General features: G+C 40.6%; 1 protein-coding gene across 3 annotated transcripts in view; it reads right to left on the reverse strand.

Moving 5' to 3' along the window:
- The window catches only part of SGIP1 (SH3 domain GRB2 like endophilin interacting protein 1), a 233691-nt gene that overhangs the window by 190816 nt on the left and 27470 nt on the right, over nt 1-15405 (reverse strand). For 2 of the 3 annotated variants that reach the window (XM_019528431.1, XM_019528429.1), the window contains exons 2-3: nt 12242-12359; nt 11809-11853 (exon numbers count right to left, since the gene is read on the reverse strand). In XM_019528431.1, the coding sequence (XP_019383976.1) occupies nt 11809-11818 (10 nt within the window). In that variant the 5' untranslated portion in view covers nt 11819-11853; nt 12242-12359. Of the gene's footprint in view, nt 1-11808; nt 12083-12241; nt 12360-15405 lie in introns of those variants that run through there. The other variant, XM_019528428.1, reaches the window with a different exon arrangement.

Consider the following 15405-nt stretch of genomic DNA (forward strand, 5'->3'; position numbering starts at 1 on the left):
GGAGGGAAGAGACATGCCAGTGGAAAGCAGTGACATGCCAGTGCCCTGCCTCTGTCCATTCTGTTGCCCCTCACTCCCACGCCATAGGCCCCCTCCCCCTCACAGAATAGATTGATATTTGCCTGCTATGCTGGACAGCCAGTGATCCACACACCAGGCTGCAATCCTGACTGCACATGTACCCCTCTCCAGCCCTGCTGCAGCTACCTGAGGCTGGGCTGCCTTGTGGCCCTACCTGCTGCCCTGCGTTTGCGGGGGGTGAGCCCCATTAGCCCCAGCCTTCCACCACCTATGCACTTCTCTGAAATTCAGGTCAACCAGTGAATGCAGGAAGAACTCTGGGCTTCCAAAAACAAAAGAAATTACAGTTTCTGATACATAGCTAATGAAGGGGAAATAGCATAAATTACTAAAACACAACCTGTAAATTACATTAATTTTATAGAGGAAAAAGGAAAACCACCACAAAGAGCCCACCACCTAAGTTTCAAAGGTTTATACTTGAATTTCCTGGAGCTCTGATCTAACACACAGTTTTTTTTACAGAGATGGAAACATGCAATATTTTGGTTTAGGTATAGGTTTGCATTGTTTTTTTTCTAAAAAAGGTGACTGAATATGGGATGTGTGTCTTTTTCTAGAGTGGAAGATGATAAATTAAGTTTATGTGCTTTGGCACCAGCATTGGTTGTGTCAGGTCATAATCTGGTGTGTATCTGCTTCTTTCCACAACAGAAGGATGTTAACAAATAACAGGAGATCTTTTCTTTGAGTTGTTTAATTTCTGGAAGCAGTTTATTATCTTCTGCCACTTCTCACTGGTAGCAGTCAGAGCAATTTCATTATGCTTTTCTGTGCATCTGCTGAAATAGTGCTTGGCAATAGGGTAGTTAATCATCAACTAAGGGATCTACGAGTTGGCTAGAAATGTGTAATCACTCTTGACATGTGAGGGGTTTTTCAAGTAGAAGGGATTACATACACAACACTGAAAATGTTTCCTAATGCCAAATACAAAGCCACCACAAAGGCAGTTAGCCCTTGGAACCATAAAAAGACGAAATAAATGGAATAACATAACAAAGTTCAAATGCCCGTGTCACTAATATTCAGGCAAATTATTCTGTACTGGAAAGAGTAAGATGCCACAGATGAAATTAAATACAACTGAGTGAAATCAAGAGTGGTTTTGCAAGAACAGGGATGGCTTGGAAGTAGATCCCATGTTTCATGGACCTCAGGATAAAAAGGTAAGATAAGTGGTGCTGTGTCACTTCACCTCTGGTTTTCATGGGTGCCAAGATATGAAAGCTATAAATACAGATATCAGGCAAGGAAGGGAAGAAAACACATAACACATGGGAGGAGGAAAAACTTCTGCAAAAGCAGAAGAAACTTCCTGCATTTTTTGAGGAAGAAAAATGAAGAATAATAATAAAAAAAAAGAAGTTCAGAAAACAAACAAGCAAGCTCAGCCCACAAGAGTATGATGATGATACAGATCAGGGCTGACCAACATCTGGGCAACTGGGGGCCACACACAGAGTGGGCTGTAGATCCAGGGCTGCCCCCCGAGCCCCCCAAACCCCCACTGCTGCACACTGCCCAGCTTCCCACACACCACCACGCATGTAACCCACCCCCACCTTGCTGCACAGGCAGCTTCTGCAATGCAAGAAGCCCAGCTCCCCCTTGTCAAATCACTCAGCACCCCCACCCCCTCCGGCATGTGATGCAAGAGGTCCACCTGCAGCATGCGCCATGGGCAACCTGGCCCCTTTGCACTGCCCTGCCCTACCCCCAGGAACAGGAACCAGAAGCCAGAAGAGGGCAAGGGAGCCTGAAGACCCTGGCCATTGCTGCTGCAAGAGCAGCGGGTGGAGCGGCAGCTGGGCAGGAGGCTGTGGGCTGCATATTAACCCCTCATGGGCTTCTTGCAGCTTGTGGGCCACCAGTTGGACAGCCTGATATAGGTGGTTATGCACCACTCCATTGTGCCTTATAACTCCACTTCCCTTATTTGTTCTGCATTTTAGTGATAACCTATGGGATATACTACTTTAGCTATGAACAATGTGCAGCCTGCATGTCACAGGCAGACCTGGGAGAGGTGGAACATGCCCAGAGCTTGTAGCAAGCATAAAGCATACTGTATTTGTGTTTGTGAACTATCGCTTCCCTATATGACCATGTAGGCTGTGACAAGTAAAATGCCTGTTGGAGTAATGGGTTTCTGTCACATACAGCGCAGAGTCATTTAGCCAGATTCTGAGCTCACAGTGGTACAAACCTTCACTAGCTCTGCTGGAAGCAAGTCAGTTGGTTCAACTGGGTGTAAATGAGAATGTAATGATAACTGCTTTCCTTATCAAGTTGGTGCCAAGATCCCTATTGTTCCAGATCTGTAAGCAGTAGGTTATTCTCAAACAATTGGTTCAATTCTATCGACTTCAGTGGACCCGAGCCAAATCATATAAGTGCAGAATTTGCTTCTGAAACTTTAAAGGATGTATTCACTTCCCTCCTTTCTCCAAGTATATTAATGTAAAAATGGGGTTTTATTGTAAGAGCTGTTCTTTGAAATTTAGCATCTGTGAAAGGGGTGTAGCCATGTTGGTCTGAGACAAAAGACCTACAAAAAACTAGAACTCTTGGTTGCAGAATGATACCTTTTATTAGACCAACTGGAAAGCTGCAAGAGAACTGTCCTTTTCTGCAAACTTTCGGCATCAAGCTTTTGGGCTCAGTTGTCCTTTTCTGCAAGCTTTCTTTGATCCCGAAAGCTTGCAGAAAAGGACAGTTCTCTTGCAGCTTTCCAGTTGGTCTAATAAAAGGTATTATTTTGGAACTGAGAGTTCTAGTTTTTTTGCATCTGTGAAAAGGAATTCAATTTTTTTTAAAGTGTCGTCTTGTGATGTCTGCAAAGCCATAAATGTAAAAATCTGGAGCTGTAACCATTTTACAAATGAAATGCTCCAGCAAGGCCAGTCTTTCCCATTCTTAGTATTAAATAAAAAAGAAAACAGTCATTGACCAAATTGTAGTAGAGTTTAGCATTTTTAATATAATAATAAAAGAAAATATGGGGACCAGTTCTATACATTGCTAAGTTAACTAGATAAAACCAAATTCCATTATGTTGCACACAAACAATATATTCAGTTAGGAAAAGCAAATTCTACATCATATGGTTTAGTTTTTCTTTTTGTATTAGTTGAAATTCACAAAAGATGTTTTAGTAAGATGGAAGTACGCAAAAATGTTGAATGCAACAGAGCGTTGCCAAGAAATAGAAACATTTTCATGTAACAGTACCCTAAAGATAGAAGAGATAGCTGAAGGTATTTGGTTTCTATTCTTAGGCCTATATGATTCAAGTGCAGTGGCACCTGGCTAATTCATGCATTCTGTAATCCATAAAAATGCAAAAAACTGCTGGCTTCAATTATAAACACACAATTCCTTTCCTAACTTTTATGCGACTCCTTATATCTTTTCACATGATTAAAAAACAACCCTGGGGATAGATTACTTAAGAGGAAATAGCATCACAAAGCTTGCATCTAGGTCAGACTTATCAGATTTATATTACAGCACAGGGCCAATTGGTCCAGCTAACTAAAAAATAGTCTGTGCAATCCTGCATATAGTTTGCATGGACAGGTATCTATGCTGTCACGAGCACTGCCATGTTTGCTGTCTCTCTGGTAATTACAATGCCACCCCTGAAAATTGTATTTCTGTTAATGACACCAAAATACATGATCTCTATTAAAAGAGTCCATGAATACACAGGAAATATTCAGGAGTAGCAAGTATTTTTAATGTTCCACTATGAGAAGGGAGGTAGTTTGTCACTGTGTGCACATTTTACAAAATATAAGTCTTTCAGGAACAGATTAAGGCAAATGCAAACTAGAAATTTCCTTTCTGCCTTTACTATTTTCTTATCACCAAGCTGCAGGTGCCTTCAAGTATTGTGATCACTAGGGGTCTGTCGGTGAACATGAAATGCTTTGTAGCTGGAAAAAATACTCTCTTCGCATTCTGAAATGACATGGGAGGGGAAGAAATGGAAGGGGAAAAGGCAAGAGTGGAGGTATCTGACCAGTTTTTCATTACTGAAGAAGGATTTTTTTCTTCCGTCTTTGGCTCCACACTAAACACGTAGTGTCCCTTACTGGTTACCAACCTTTAATTAAACATTAGACACATTCTACACAGTCTTACCAAGACTGTACTTCATGTGGTTCTACAGCTGTACAAATCGGGAATGTGTTGCCATGGAAACAGGATGGTGCAGACATAAAACTCAAAGAAAAAAAAAAAAAATCAAATTTTTGTCTGACTTTCCAACTAAGTTGGCCAGAACAGGTAGAAATGACACAGGAAATCCTATTCTTGACTTTTCATTTCAGGACTTCACACTTTCAAAATGGGCCACTTGTTTTGCTGCCATCAATTTGTGGACATCTTAGTTAAGACACCCTGGGCCGTTTTTCCCGAAGTTCTGAGCTTTAATGTTAATTGAAGCCAAGGGGAGCTGCAGGTGCTCAGAACATCAGGAAATAAAATACTTGGTATTGCAAGGCAAGCACCCTACAATGAAGGAATTAAAAAAAAGTCTCAACAGCTGTTTTCAAAAGTGTAGTTGCAAAAAATGCAGGAATATGGTCTTTGTGGTAAAGAGCTGGGCTGGGACATAGGCAATCAAGGTTTGAGCCTGGTCCGTGTCAGAAGCATCTTGCATGATTTGGGGCTAACCAAATCACCTTAGTCACCCATGAAGTGGGAATAACATTTTATCCCCTTCCAAGGGAGGAATCTCAGTAGTATTTAAGTGGCACTGGGTGCTACTGCAGATTGGCTGCAAGGTAAGTTATTATTCATGCTATTCTTCTCACTTATTAGGTTCTGAACATGAGTCATATATTGTCTAGACCAGCTTCAGGACCACAAACAGACGTAGCAGTTCCCAAATTAACTCAGAACAGTGGCCAAGAAAATCCATTATCCTAAAGACCCAGCCCCTTCTCCTTCAGAGCATCACAAAGTTTTCCCAGAGAAAGAAAGAAAACACTGCTCTTTAATTCCAACCACAGGTCTTCAACGTTAAAAAACTTTTGAGATGCAAGGCAAAAGGGAGGAAATAAAGGTACAATAACGACCCCAATTTGGCTGAAGCAGAGAATACACTGCAAGGAAAATACTATCCATTTGGATTTTATGCTGTCCGCTGCATTTCCTCAAGCTTTAACTTTGCTGTCTTGCCTGAAGGACAAACAGATTTGCTGCACTATGCTTGCTAGTATCACCACATCCATCCTTCCAGGAGCACTGCAAACTTCAAAGATTTTGCTGCCTTAATATTTAGGTTTAAATCATCTATCCAGGCAGATTAAAAGAATCAGCAGCATGTGGACACAACACTTAATTGAACCAGTAAGAGAACTGCCAGTCACAGACTAAAGCTGCACTCAAACATTTTTGAACCATTCCCTTCTCTCCCTTAACATCAAGTTTACAAAAGAATTATAACATTAGCCAAAGGGGTGTAGGTTGTAGCCGTGCTGGTCTAAGGACATAGGCAGACAAGGTTCTTTGGGTAAAACTTCCTTAGCCTGATGAAGGGTTTTTGAACCTGAAAGCTTGCTTAATAATTGTTTTTCCAACTATTTAAGTTGGTCTAATAAAAGATATCAGATTCACCCAAAGAACCTTGTCTGCCAACATTAGTCAAATACACTAGTATTATGTATTCAGTTAATCCGAGCACTAAAGATCAATGTGAAGTTCTTCAATAAACTGCCTTTACAATTAACCATGTTGGGACCAGGAATAGAAGTTCTCCTGAACCAGTCCTGCTGGGACCCACTTTAATCGTTAGCTCACATATAGGTTCTTCTGATGCACCACACTGTGCCTTTGAAATGCATCAAATCTTCCAACCTGTAATATTTTCTTAGGAAGACAACAATTTCTTGTCCGTTAGATGGGTTTTACGTACCTTTCTCCTAAACACTTAGATTTGTTTTGTTCAAGTTTCGCTCTAAATTTGTTCAGCTGGAAAACTTAAGACCAAATGTTTCCTGAATGTTCATTAATTCTGTATACCTCACTCTTTGACCAATTGACTCAACACACTTTGTCCAGCTCCCAGAAGTGCTAAGAATCTGTGATTTCCCACAGAACGACCAAGAGTTGCATCTGGGCAACACCTCAAAGGACCAAGTTCCACATTCATATCCAAGAGGCCCTGCATAAAAATAAATATCGCAGGTTTGAAAAAAAACCTACATTCCAGTGTGTCTCAGCCTTTCAGTTCGATCCTCATGAGTCTGTGCACTGCATTATCCTTGCAGGCAAGGCCAAAGGGATGTGCATCCACAAGGTAGAAAAGGAGACCATGGAGAAGAGGATCTGGAGCTACTCTACCACATCCACAACAAACTCCCAGGGCGTGAATAATGGCGTTTAAAAACCAACACTTTCTTCTGTATGCCAGAAAACAGATTCTCTGACAAATAACTGGGCTAGTGGTAGGGGTCAGTATTTTGACATGGAGAAAAACAAAAAACACTAACAAAAGGATTTAGATCACATATGTTAGAGGCTGTCAGCAAGCTGGCTTTGCCTTATCTTATGGAATAAGTTTACTCCAGATGGGATATTTTACACCAGGAAGTATGACATTTCCCTGTGAACACATACAGCTGGGCCTCATCCAAATAATTGTATTAAAATACCACACCCCATCAAATGTATTTGTTCAAACATACTTCAAGGTTTATACTGGACTCCATGAAGAACATCAAACCAAATAATATGCCTGGCCTGCTTTTGTCCAAGGATTTTTTTTTTTAAATTAAACCTAGATTTTAGGTCAAACTTTACCTGAAAATTGATGCTCAAAAGTGTTCTGGTAACAAGAATGCTGAATACATTTGGCCCTAGGGATGGGACACCTGGAACAGCAATATCATCACCACTCTAGAAAAGTGTTTCAATCCAGCTGTAAATAACGCAAAATTCTAGAGTGAGCAGAGGTACTAAATATATTTTTCTCTACTGTCTTTTCTAAAAGGATAAGGCTTGGAGCCACTAATCCATTCCAGTTACTGCTTTGCTATCAGTTTGAACTGTAACCATGCGTTTCACAAATGGTTTGGGGAACCGTGGCCACATATTCACAAGGAGCTAAGGTGTTTATTACTGCTTACAAAGTGGTTTTAAAAACAGCAGGATATTAATATGTGCACAACTCAAAATGATATAAAGAGACTGCACAGATTCAATGCCACATTACAGAGGAAGAAAGTCTTTGCTTGGAATACACAACGCCTGATGCATCTTCTGCAACTGTAATATCTTCATATAAGATCTTTAGGAACAAAGAGGGGAAAAAAGTGCAGTTACAACAACGGTGAAGAGTACGGCCTCTTGACACTTCGTTAAAGATAGACATGAGCCATCAAGTCTAGATCCAGACCTGTTTCCCATAATTGAGAATTTAGGAGGCTACAAGCTACACTTTTTGGAGCATAAGCTATAACAATTTTAAATGTATACTTATACACTATCAGTTTTTAAAATGTTATGCAACTCCTATCAGGTTGATCACTAGTAAGTTAAGGAGAAAACAAACAACCCTTACATGGCATCATGAATAATTGTAAATGTTATTGTTACAAATTATCCAGCCTCTTTGTAAGCCAGACCCATATCAGTAGTTACCACTAGTCAAACAAAATACTTAGAACCACTGCTTGGGCACATACAAACATTTCGCCACAGGTCACTAGTTGCAGTTCAGGTCCTACTACAATCTCCTGGACTTCCTGATGTGCCATGCTGCCAGCGGTACAGACAAAACCTGGCTTCCAATTTTACCTTTGGAAAATTAGAAAAGTATAAAACAATTTTTTCCCCTTCCAGGAAGCATTTTCATAAATATTATATATGCATAACATTGGCATGTTGAGGATTCAGGCAGGCAGCAAAGAAAAGCCCCATTCACTGAAGCCAGGCTACCTAAAGTACAGTGAAACCACCATTCTTGATTTTCCTTTCTATAAGCAAAGGAAAGATTTTACCAATCACTGTTAGCTGCCATCAGCTCTAGCTCTAGGTCAGTGGGAGACAACCTTTTTGGCAGGCATGCCATAAATTAGCTCTACACCCTCCCCGAGTGCCACTCTAATCCCCTTTCCCTGCTCAAATCAGCTGCTCTGCTTTCTGCTCCCTGTCCAGTCTGTTGCTCTATCTGCCACTGTGTCACCACGGTCCTTCCAATCTAGTTTTCCAATTTCTGACAGCTGCCAGTACCAGAGGAAAATGCAAAAACCCCGTAGTAGGCAACACTGGCAGCAAGTTAGTCCATAAGTTTTTTTCCTAAACCACTGCAGTTAGTTATGTACCGAAACATAGTGCTTAATAATCCCTATGAAAAAAGATACCCCGTCTAATACAACTGTAGAGGCTCCATAGAGCTGTCTTTTTGACCCCTAATAAACCACTGGCTTCAATTACATATTGTGGCAGCAAGTTCCATAAGTTAATTAAGCTTTGAATAAAATACTTTCAATGCAGTTGAAAGGCAATGAATTAAGAATAAACAGAAAAGAAGCCTCTCGTTTTGTATTATGCTTATATGGTTACTCCAATTATGCTGTAAAATAGGATTATTTGGGCAAGGGTTGTAGGATCAGGTCCACTGTCACACTGAAGTGCAAAATAACTATCTAAACGTCTATGATATCTGTAACTACTATGCAAAAGACTGTTCCTGAGCTAAAATTGCATACCTGCTTTACAGTTAGTTGGATACAAAAAGTAGCTGTGTCACGTGATACATTTCTGTTATAGGTCCTCTCTCTCAATATTTTAAACCTGTCCGCTCTCCAAGGCAGGGCCTGTCATTTTCTACAATGGACTGCTACCTAGCACAAATAGGTCTTTGACCTGCTTGGCCTCTAGACAACAAGCAATGCACATGTTAAATAATAATTAACGGTGTGCACTCCCACATGGTGTTCAGGACGCTTTTACCTCTGTCAGTCTAAACATTTCAGGGCTGGTATTCAGGGTGCACTCAGTGCAAGAGGGCTCTCTGAAGACACAGCTGTCACGCTGGGATTTTGGGGTTGCTTTTGAGGGTGTTGACTATGAATGCTAAGCACACAGTGAAATGCATACTTTTCCTTGTAGATTTTAAAATTTGACTTTATCATATCTCCAAGACATTTCAAAATTAAATACATTTGATTAGATTCAATACAAGGTTTTCCCTCTTCTCCAGTAAGCAAAAGGGGGGAAAAAAGTCCAACCAGATATCTGCTTGAGTTTCAGGAGCGGACTCAGATACTGTACCAAACAGGATGAAGGAAGAGAGTTTACACAGCTAAGAACACTAACTTCAATAATATTTAAATCTAGAAATTATTACCCAAGTGCTCTTCTTTATTTATTTTGGATGAAAAATACTGTTTCATTTCTGTTTCTAGTCAATTCCTCTCGCAAGTTCTCACATAGAAATACAGCATTTTGATGTTGTGGTGGCACATCCCTCTCAAAGACTTCAACATAACTTTGAAAAATAGGATCCATATCATTCTTTACAGCTTTTACAAAGGCTTGTTTTAAAGAAAGCCTGAAATTTCAGGTTAAATATGTGGTGAAAGCAAATGCAAAAAACATATCAGTAGCAAGAAGTGAATCTGCAAAATGACAGTCTTCTGAAGTAGGATTTTGATTGTGAAAATTGTCCACAAATAGAACTACTTTTAAGTCTTTAAAAATTAAATCAGATGTGTTAATAATTTCATCTGCTAATTCAATTTTCATGCTTCCTTTCTAGGATCCCAAATGCATTAAGATAATTGAGAAACACGTTAAGCAATTGAATATGTCACAAACACCAGACATGAAAAATTTGGTTGGATTTGTTCCCCAACAGAAACATTTTCTGCTCTATATCATAATAAATTTGTTATTGCTGTTTTCTTTGTGAGGCACGCAAGGTAGCAATCTCAGATGCATCTTGCACATCCATAGCAATACTATCCATAAAGCTCAATTCATGCCTTTGTTCAGTTCCACACTTTACTTGAGGCAATACTTTGATAAGCTTATCATCACGCACTGAACTGATATCCTGTGATGACACAACGGACAACACTGCAAGGGGAATCAAGGATTTACGTTAGTGATATATCATCTCCCTGAAACACACTTTAGGAATTTTATTCATTTGACAAATAGCCAGAAGGGAAAAGCCCCCCCCAAATGACAGGACTTGCTAAAACAGTATCAGGAATTAAATCTCTTTTGGATAGGGCTAGATATACTTTTGCAAAATAAAATAGATTGAAGTGATTTAATACGAGAGAAAGGAATTCATCTGAATTCAGATCAATTGGTTCCCAGCATATTTAAGTTTTAGATCATTAATGAATGTATGTGTTTTTAAAATTTATTCCTAATGCTAGTTTATACGCTATTTAATCTATATATACAGTACAAATATAAAGTCCTTTTAGGATTAGAAAGCAATAATCTTAATTCTTGTAATAGCTAAACAACAACAAAAAGGTGATGGAACAGAAAAGTATTCACACATGCAAATACATTTGCATAGTAGCATCCAATTTCTGTACATTTCAAAAGATTATATACATGTTTTAAATCAACACTAGAGGTCTTTGTTCAATATGCAGCATAACTATTTTTATGGCTGATTGGAATACTGTAATAGTCAGTAGTCTATATAGTTCAATCGAGGGTGGATTCAAAATTCTGCCTGTCATCTTTGAAAAGGCCAGTATTTTTGCATCACTGTATAGTGTGAAAATGAGAAGAATGGCAGGCTCTATATTTGCCTGTGTATATCCTGGTCACAGTCCCTTCCGGTTATCATCCTAGAGACTGTTAAACATGATTAAGAGTTTGATCTTATAGGCTATAAAATATCTGCTGTATGTTTTTAGAAAGCTCCTTTTCTCAAATCTCCCACTCAACAGGACAAGATACAGATTTACATATGGCTGGAAAACCAGAACAGGTTTAAATATGTTCAGGAAACATCAGGAGGCTTTTGCCATATATGACCAGATTTGCATCCTTCGACCATTTCCAAGAACTACCTTATTGCACCCAGCAGGCCACATTTCATTTCAATGAACCCCAACCAAAGTAACTAAATAAATCCCTGCCCCCCCCACCCCCGCATCCAGAGACATTACATGAATAAGTCCTCTTCTAATGCATTTGCTCCCCCTCAAACTATTATGATACACAGCCTTAGAACCAGACTGTAGAAGAACAAAATCCCATCCCAGCAGCTTAAAGAACACCATGGAATTGCATCCTTGAATAATGCCGAATTCAGGAAGTGAGTTTCCATGTAAATGACTTAAAGGTTAGTCAAAGGATTTTGATGCAGACTACCCTATATTTACTCTGAACACATACATTTTATGCTTAAGATACTGCTATGCTACCATGAATCACTGGATACTTCTGTTTTATCATCCTGAGCAGAGCAGGCTAAATAGAAATTTGGCAATCCTCAGCAGCAAACACAGGACCAGGGATGTGAAGGCAATAGTCTAACAAGCTGTATATTATACCCTAATTTGCAACACGCAAGTTTTGAAAAGCTTCAGACAGGGTTTTTAGAGGGGGAACGCCCCCCCCAACCGCATGCAATTTGTACCCAAGCCAAGCTTCAGCACGCTTTCCCCTCATTCCCACATCCCTGGCATTTAAAACACTCAGAAACCTGCAAGAGCTGCTCAGAAAATCACCTACCTTCCATCATGATGGCAGAATTGCATTCCTCAATTTCCAAGGAGCCTGAAAAAATGCAGGAGAATACGATTCCAGTTACCAGATGCTCAATGTAAGCCCTTAAAATAAATGTCTCAGATCCCTGATTTGTACAGCTGCCAGACGGGGGAGGGAGGAGGGGAAAAAAAAAGTGCTAAGGCAGAAGACAGGCCATGGATGCTGCTGTGTCTGTATCACCTAGAGGATCACAGAAGGATGCTGAGAGAGAAAGGGAGAGAGAGCGAGTGCCGGCTTAGCTCACATGCCTGCCAGTATCTCAGCCAATCCCTCCAGCTCTGTACCTTGTCACATGGTAGCCTGCTTGCATCTCCTGACACAATACCCCTCAAGAACACAAGAACCTATTTCCCATTTTTCCCCCCACTTTCACCAAATGCATTACCCCTTTTCGTACCTTGTGACGCACTTCCCCTCTTTATAATCCTATTGCAGCAGCTGGGTGAACAAGATTAATTCTCAGGCACTGTCAGATTAGGAGGAGGCTCTGCCATGAAACGTGCACGTAAACAGGACTGCAGAGAAAAAAAAAATTAAATATTAAGCCTGAATAAATAGCCAGAGATTACATTATCTGCATGCAGCTCTCTAGTCACTACAATTCGATTCGAATAATGTCAGTACGTTCAGAGTGTCAGGTTCTGTAGATCGCCGAAATCAGAGAGGCTGTAAGCTTGGCTTCACATTTGTGTCTGCTGATCCCTTTGCTCTCCCTCAGCCATTCAAGAGAAAATCAATTGGACTGACGTCACATCATAAACAATTATCCCCAAAAGGATGATGCAGAAGAAATTTTACCCGGACCGCCTTCACGAGAGCCTTGGAATTAATTTCGCATGAAGAGCATCAGAGCCAAAGGGCAGGGAATTGCCATTAAAAAGAGGAAACAAAAGACACACATGAGGGAGTGGGGCTCTCAGATCGGACTGGAAATGCATGAGAATTTCAGTGGTAGGGTGAGGGAAGGCAGGAGGGAAAAAAAACAAAGCTATGGGCAGCAGATTGCAGCTATTCAGCATGCACTACCCTAAAAACAAAACACAACCTCAATTAGCTTCTGCTCCAGCAGCTACCAGTGACATTTTTGAGGCGCTTTCACACAGAGAATACTACAATTAACCAGGTTTTCTTCCCTCCAGCCATGCTGTTGTCTTCTTGCTACTGGATTGAACATGAGACTGATACTGTAAACCGGGAAAGCTCTCTCAGTTACAGACACAAACTGCTACCTCTAATGAGTTCTCTGCCATTTATATCCACTACCTAGAGGCTTCCCATCATGCTTATCAACATGGGTTTTGAACAAATCTTTATCTAGTTTTGTTTTTTTTTACATCAGTCCATTACGGTGTGTGTGTGTTTTTACTGTGTCTATAATTTTTTCGATGAGGAACAGGGTCGGATAGAACGTAAGCTTTAAATACACCCACAGGAGACAAAGTGACTTAATGTTTCTGTAAAAGTTATTGGGACTAGACAAGTTATGTCCTTGACACATCAGGATCTTTTTTGGCCATTTGCCCATTCCCAAAAGCTAAATTGGATTTCATTTTAGTGGAAAATGACCAAGTTTCCCATTCCCTTCCATTTCATGCCAATATGCAACATCCAAACCTGCAGGAGACAGAGAAACCTCCCACAAGCCTTCATTTAAAGGCAGTGGTGTTCACTCTTCTGGCCCTGTGAGCCAGGTAAGTGGCACAGGGCCAGTTCCTGTGCCCAGATCAGGTCCTGTGCCATCACTGCCTGACCCCTGCACTCAGACAGTGCTGTCTTGGCTGGCCCCTGGGCACCAGGGTCAGCCTTGTGCAGCCTTCCCAGTCTTACATGCCCAATCTAGTACATAGGGCCATGCTATCATGCACCTGGCTGAGGCTAGACATGCACCTGGCTAGGGTCGTCTGACCCCAGTGCTCTTTCCTGCCCATGGCAGGGGGTTGGACTCGATCTACTGAGATCCCTTCCAACCCAAACATCTATCCAGCCCACACGATTAACCGAGTCTGCTGTGAATCTCTTGGAGCATGCTAATTAGTGTGCTCCAGCAGCCTCCGCATCATGTGTATTTAGCATCCCCACATTTTGAAATGGTGGTGGGTGTGCCTTAAAGTTCAAATGAGCTTTAGTTAAAGTGCCCCTGCTGCCATTTTGAAGTGTGGGATGCTGAATACATGTGATGCTACAGATGCTTAATTAGAGTAGCTCTCAGAGCCACTCTCATTAAAGAGTCCTCCCCCCCTTCCACCTCAGAGCACATATATAGACATCCTAAATGACAGCCCAGCAGCAACTCCACCAGTGGATCAGTAGTATTACAAAAGTATAGTTAACCAACCATGAATGCAGTTTATCAGCTGGAAATAGAGAGAATTAATGCCGTGTGGCCAGCCATTCTGTAAACCACCTCAGTTGCACATACTCCTCAGACCAGTGTGAAAAACTGTGATGTTAAGGAAAAAATGGTGGCACGGTTATTTGTAAGACTTGTAAGCTTATAATCCAAAGAGGCAAGACGCACAGAGGCGGAGTGGGGGGAGAAGAAACTACACATTATTGTCCTGATTTACAGATAGGAAACTCAGAAAGTGGGATTAAGTATCATGCAGACAGTTTGTGACAAAGCCAAGAGCTAAACCTGGATCTCTTGAGACCTGGTCCAATGTCTTAACCAGAAGGTCATACTCTTTCTTTCATTTCTATTTCCCTCACTTGTCTAGGACAATTAACTATGTCCTTCTTTAAATTTAACCATGTCCTCCTTTCTGTTCCAACTAAAAAAAAAAATTAGAAACTTTTTAAAGCCCAGAAACCTTTAACTACTTCCTCTCTCTAAGCCTAAGAACTGACTGACATCTTTTCTTTTATACAAGAGAAAAAACAAAAAAAAACCTCTCTTATTTTATACAGCACTGCCCAGGAAACCTGTTACATTTGCATTTAAATTTAATAATATTTTTTAAAAGTGTAAAAAAAATGAACTTGTCAATAAAATAAAAATCATATTTCCCCCCCACACCCCGCCCTGAAATGATGGATGCCCAGTCCTAGGAAATACAGAGTGGGGTGGGTAAGGAAGTCACATATAACTAACTGCCTGCATTAAATATTAATGTCTCCCAAATCATATGGATTCACTAACTGTCATGTTTTATTACTAACTCAGCTGAAGCTAATCAAATGCTTCCAAATAGTTTAGGTATAGGTCTGGTACAAGTTTGCGGTTGTGACTATTTTTTTTCAAAAATTCAGTTTGTTGGAACCCACATTTTAAAGGAAGAAAATGCAAAATTGAACCATATTTGCTCAAGTCCCAGTTAAATAGGGTTTGCTAGATCTGATGAGGTATTATCTACAGTAAAACTTTGTTATCTGGCACCCATGGGGAATGGGGGGCAGGGGAGGAGTGAGAGACGGGCTCGGCAGGGGGAGGTGGAAGGGGGATGTAGCAGATAAAAGTGGAGAGAGGTACCTGCTACCTGGGGAGTCAGATGTTGGGCAGGTTGTAGTGTATCATAAATCTAATGTCTATATTGAGTCCATGAATTTCTGTATGTAGGAGGC

The sequence above is a fragment of the Gavialis gangeticus genome, unplaced genomic scaffold, assembly GCF_001723915.1.
Source record: "Gavialis gangeticus isolate Ggan-Ray unplaced genomic scaffold, GavGan_comp1, whole genome shotgun sequence".
In the NCBI taxonomy this organism is placed as follows: Eukaryota; Metazoa; Chordata; order Crocodylia; family Gavialidae; genus Gavialis; species Gavialis gangeticus.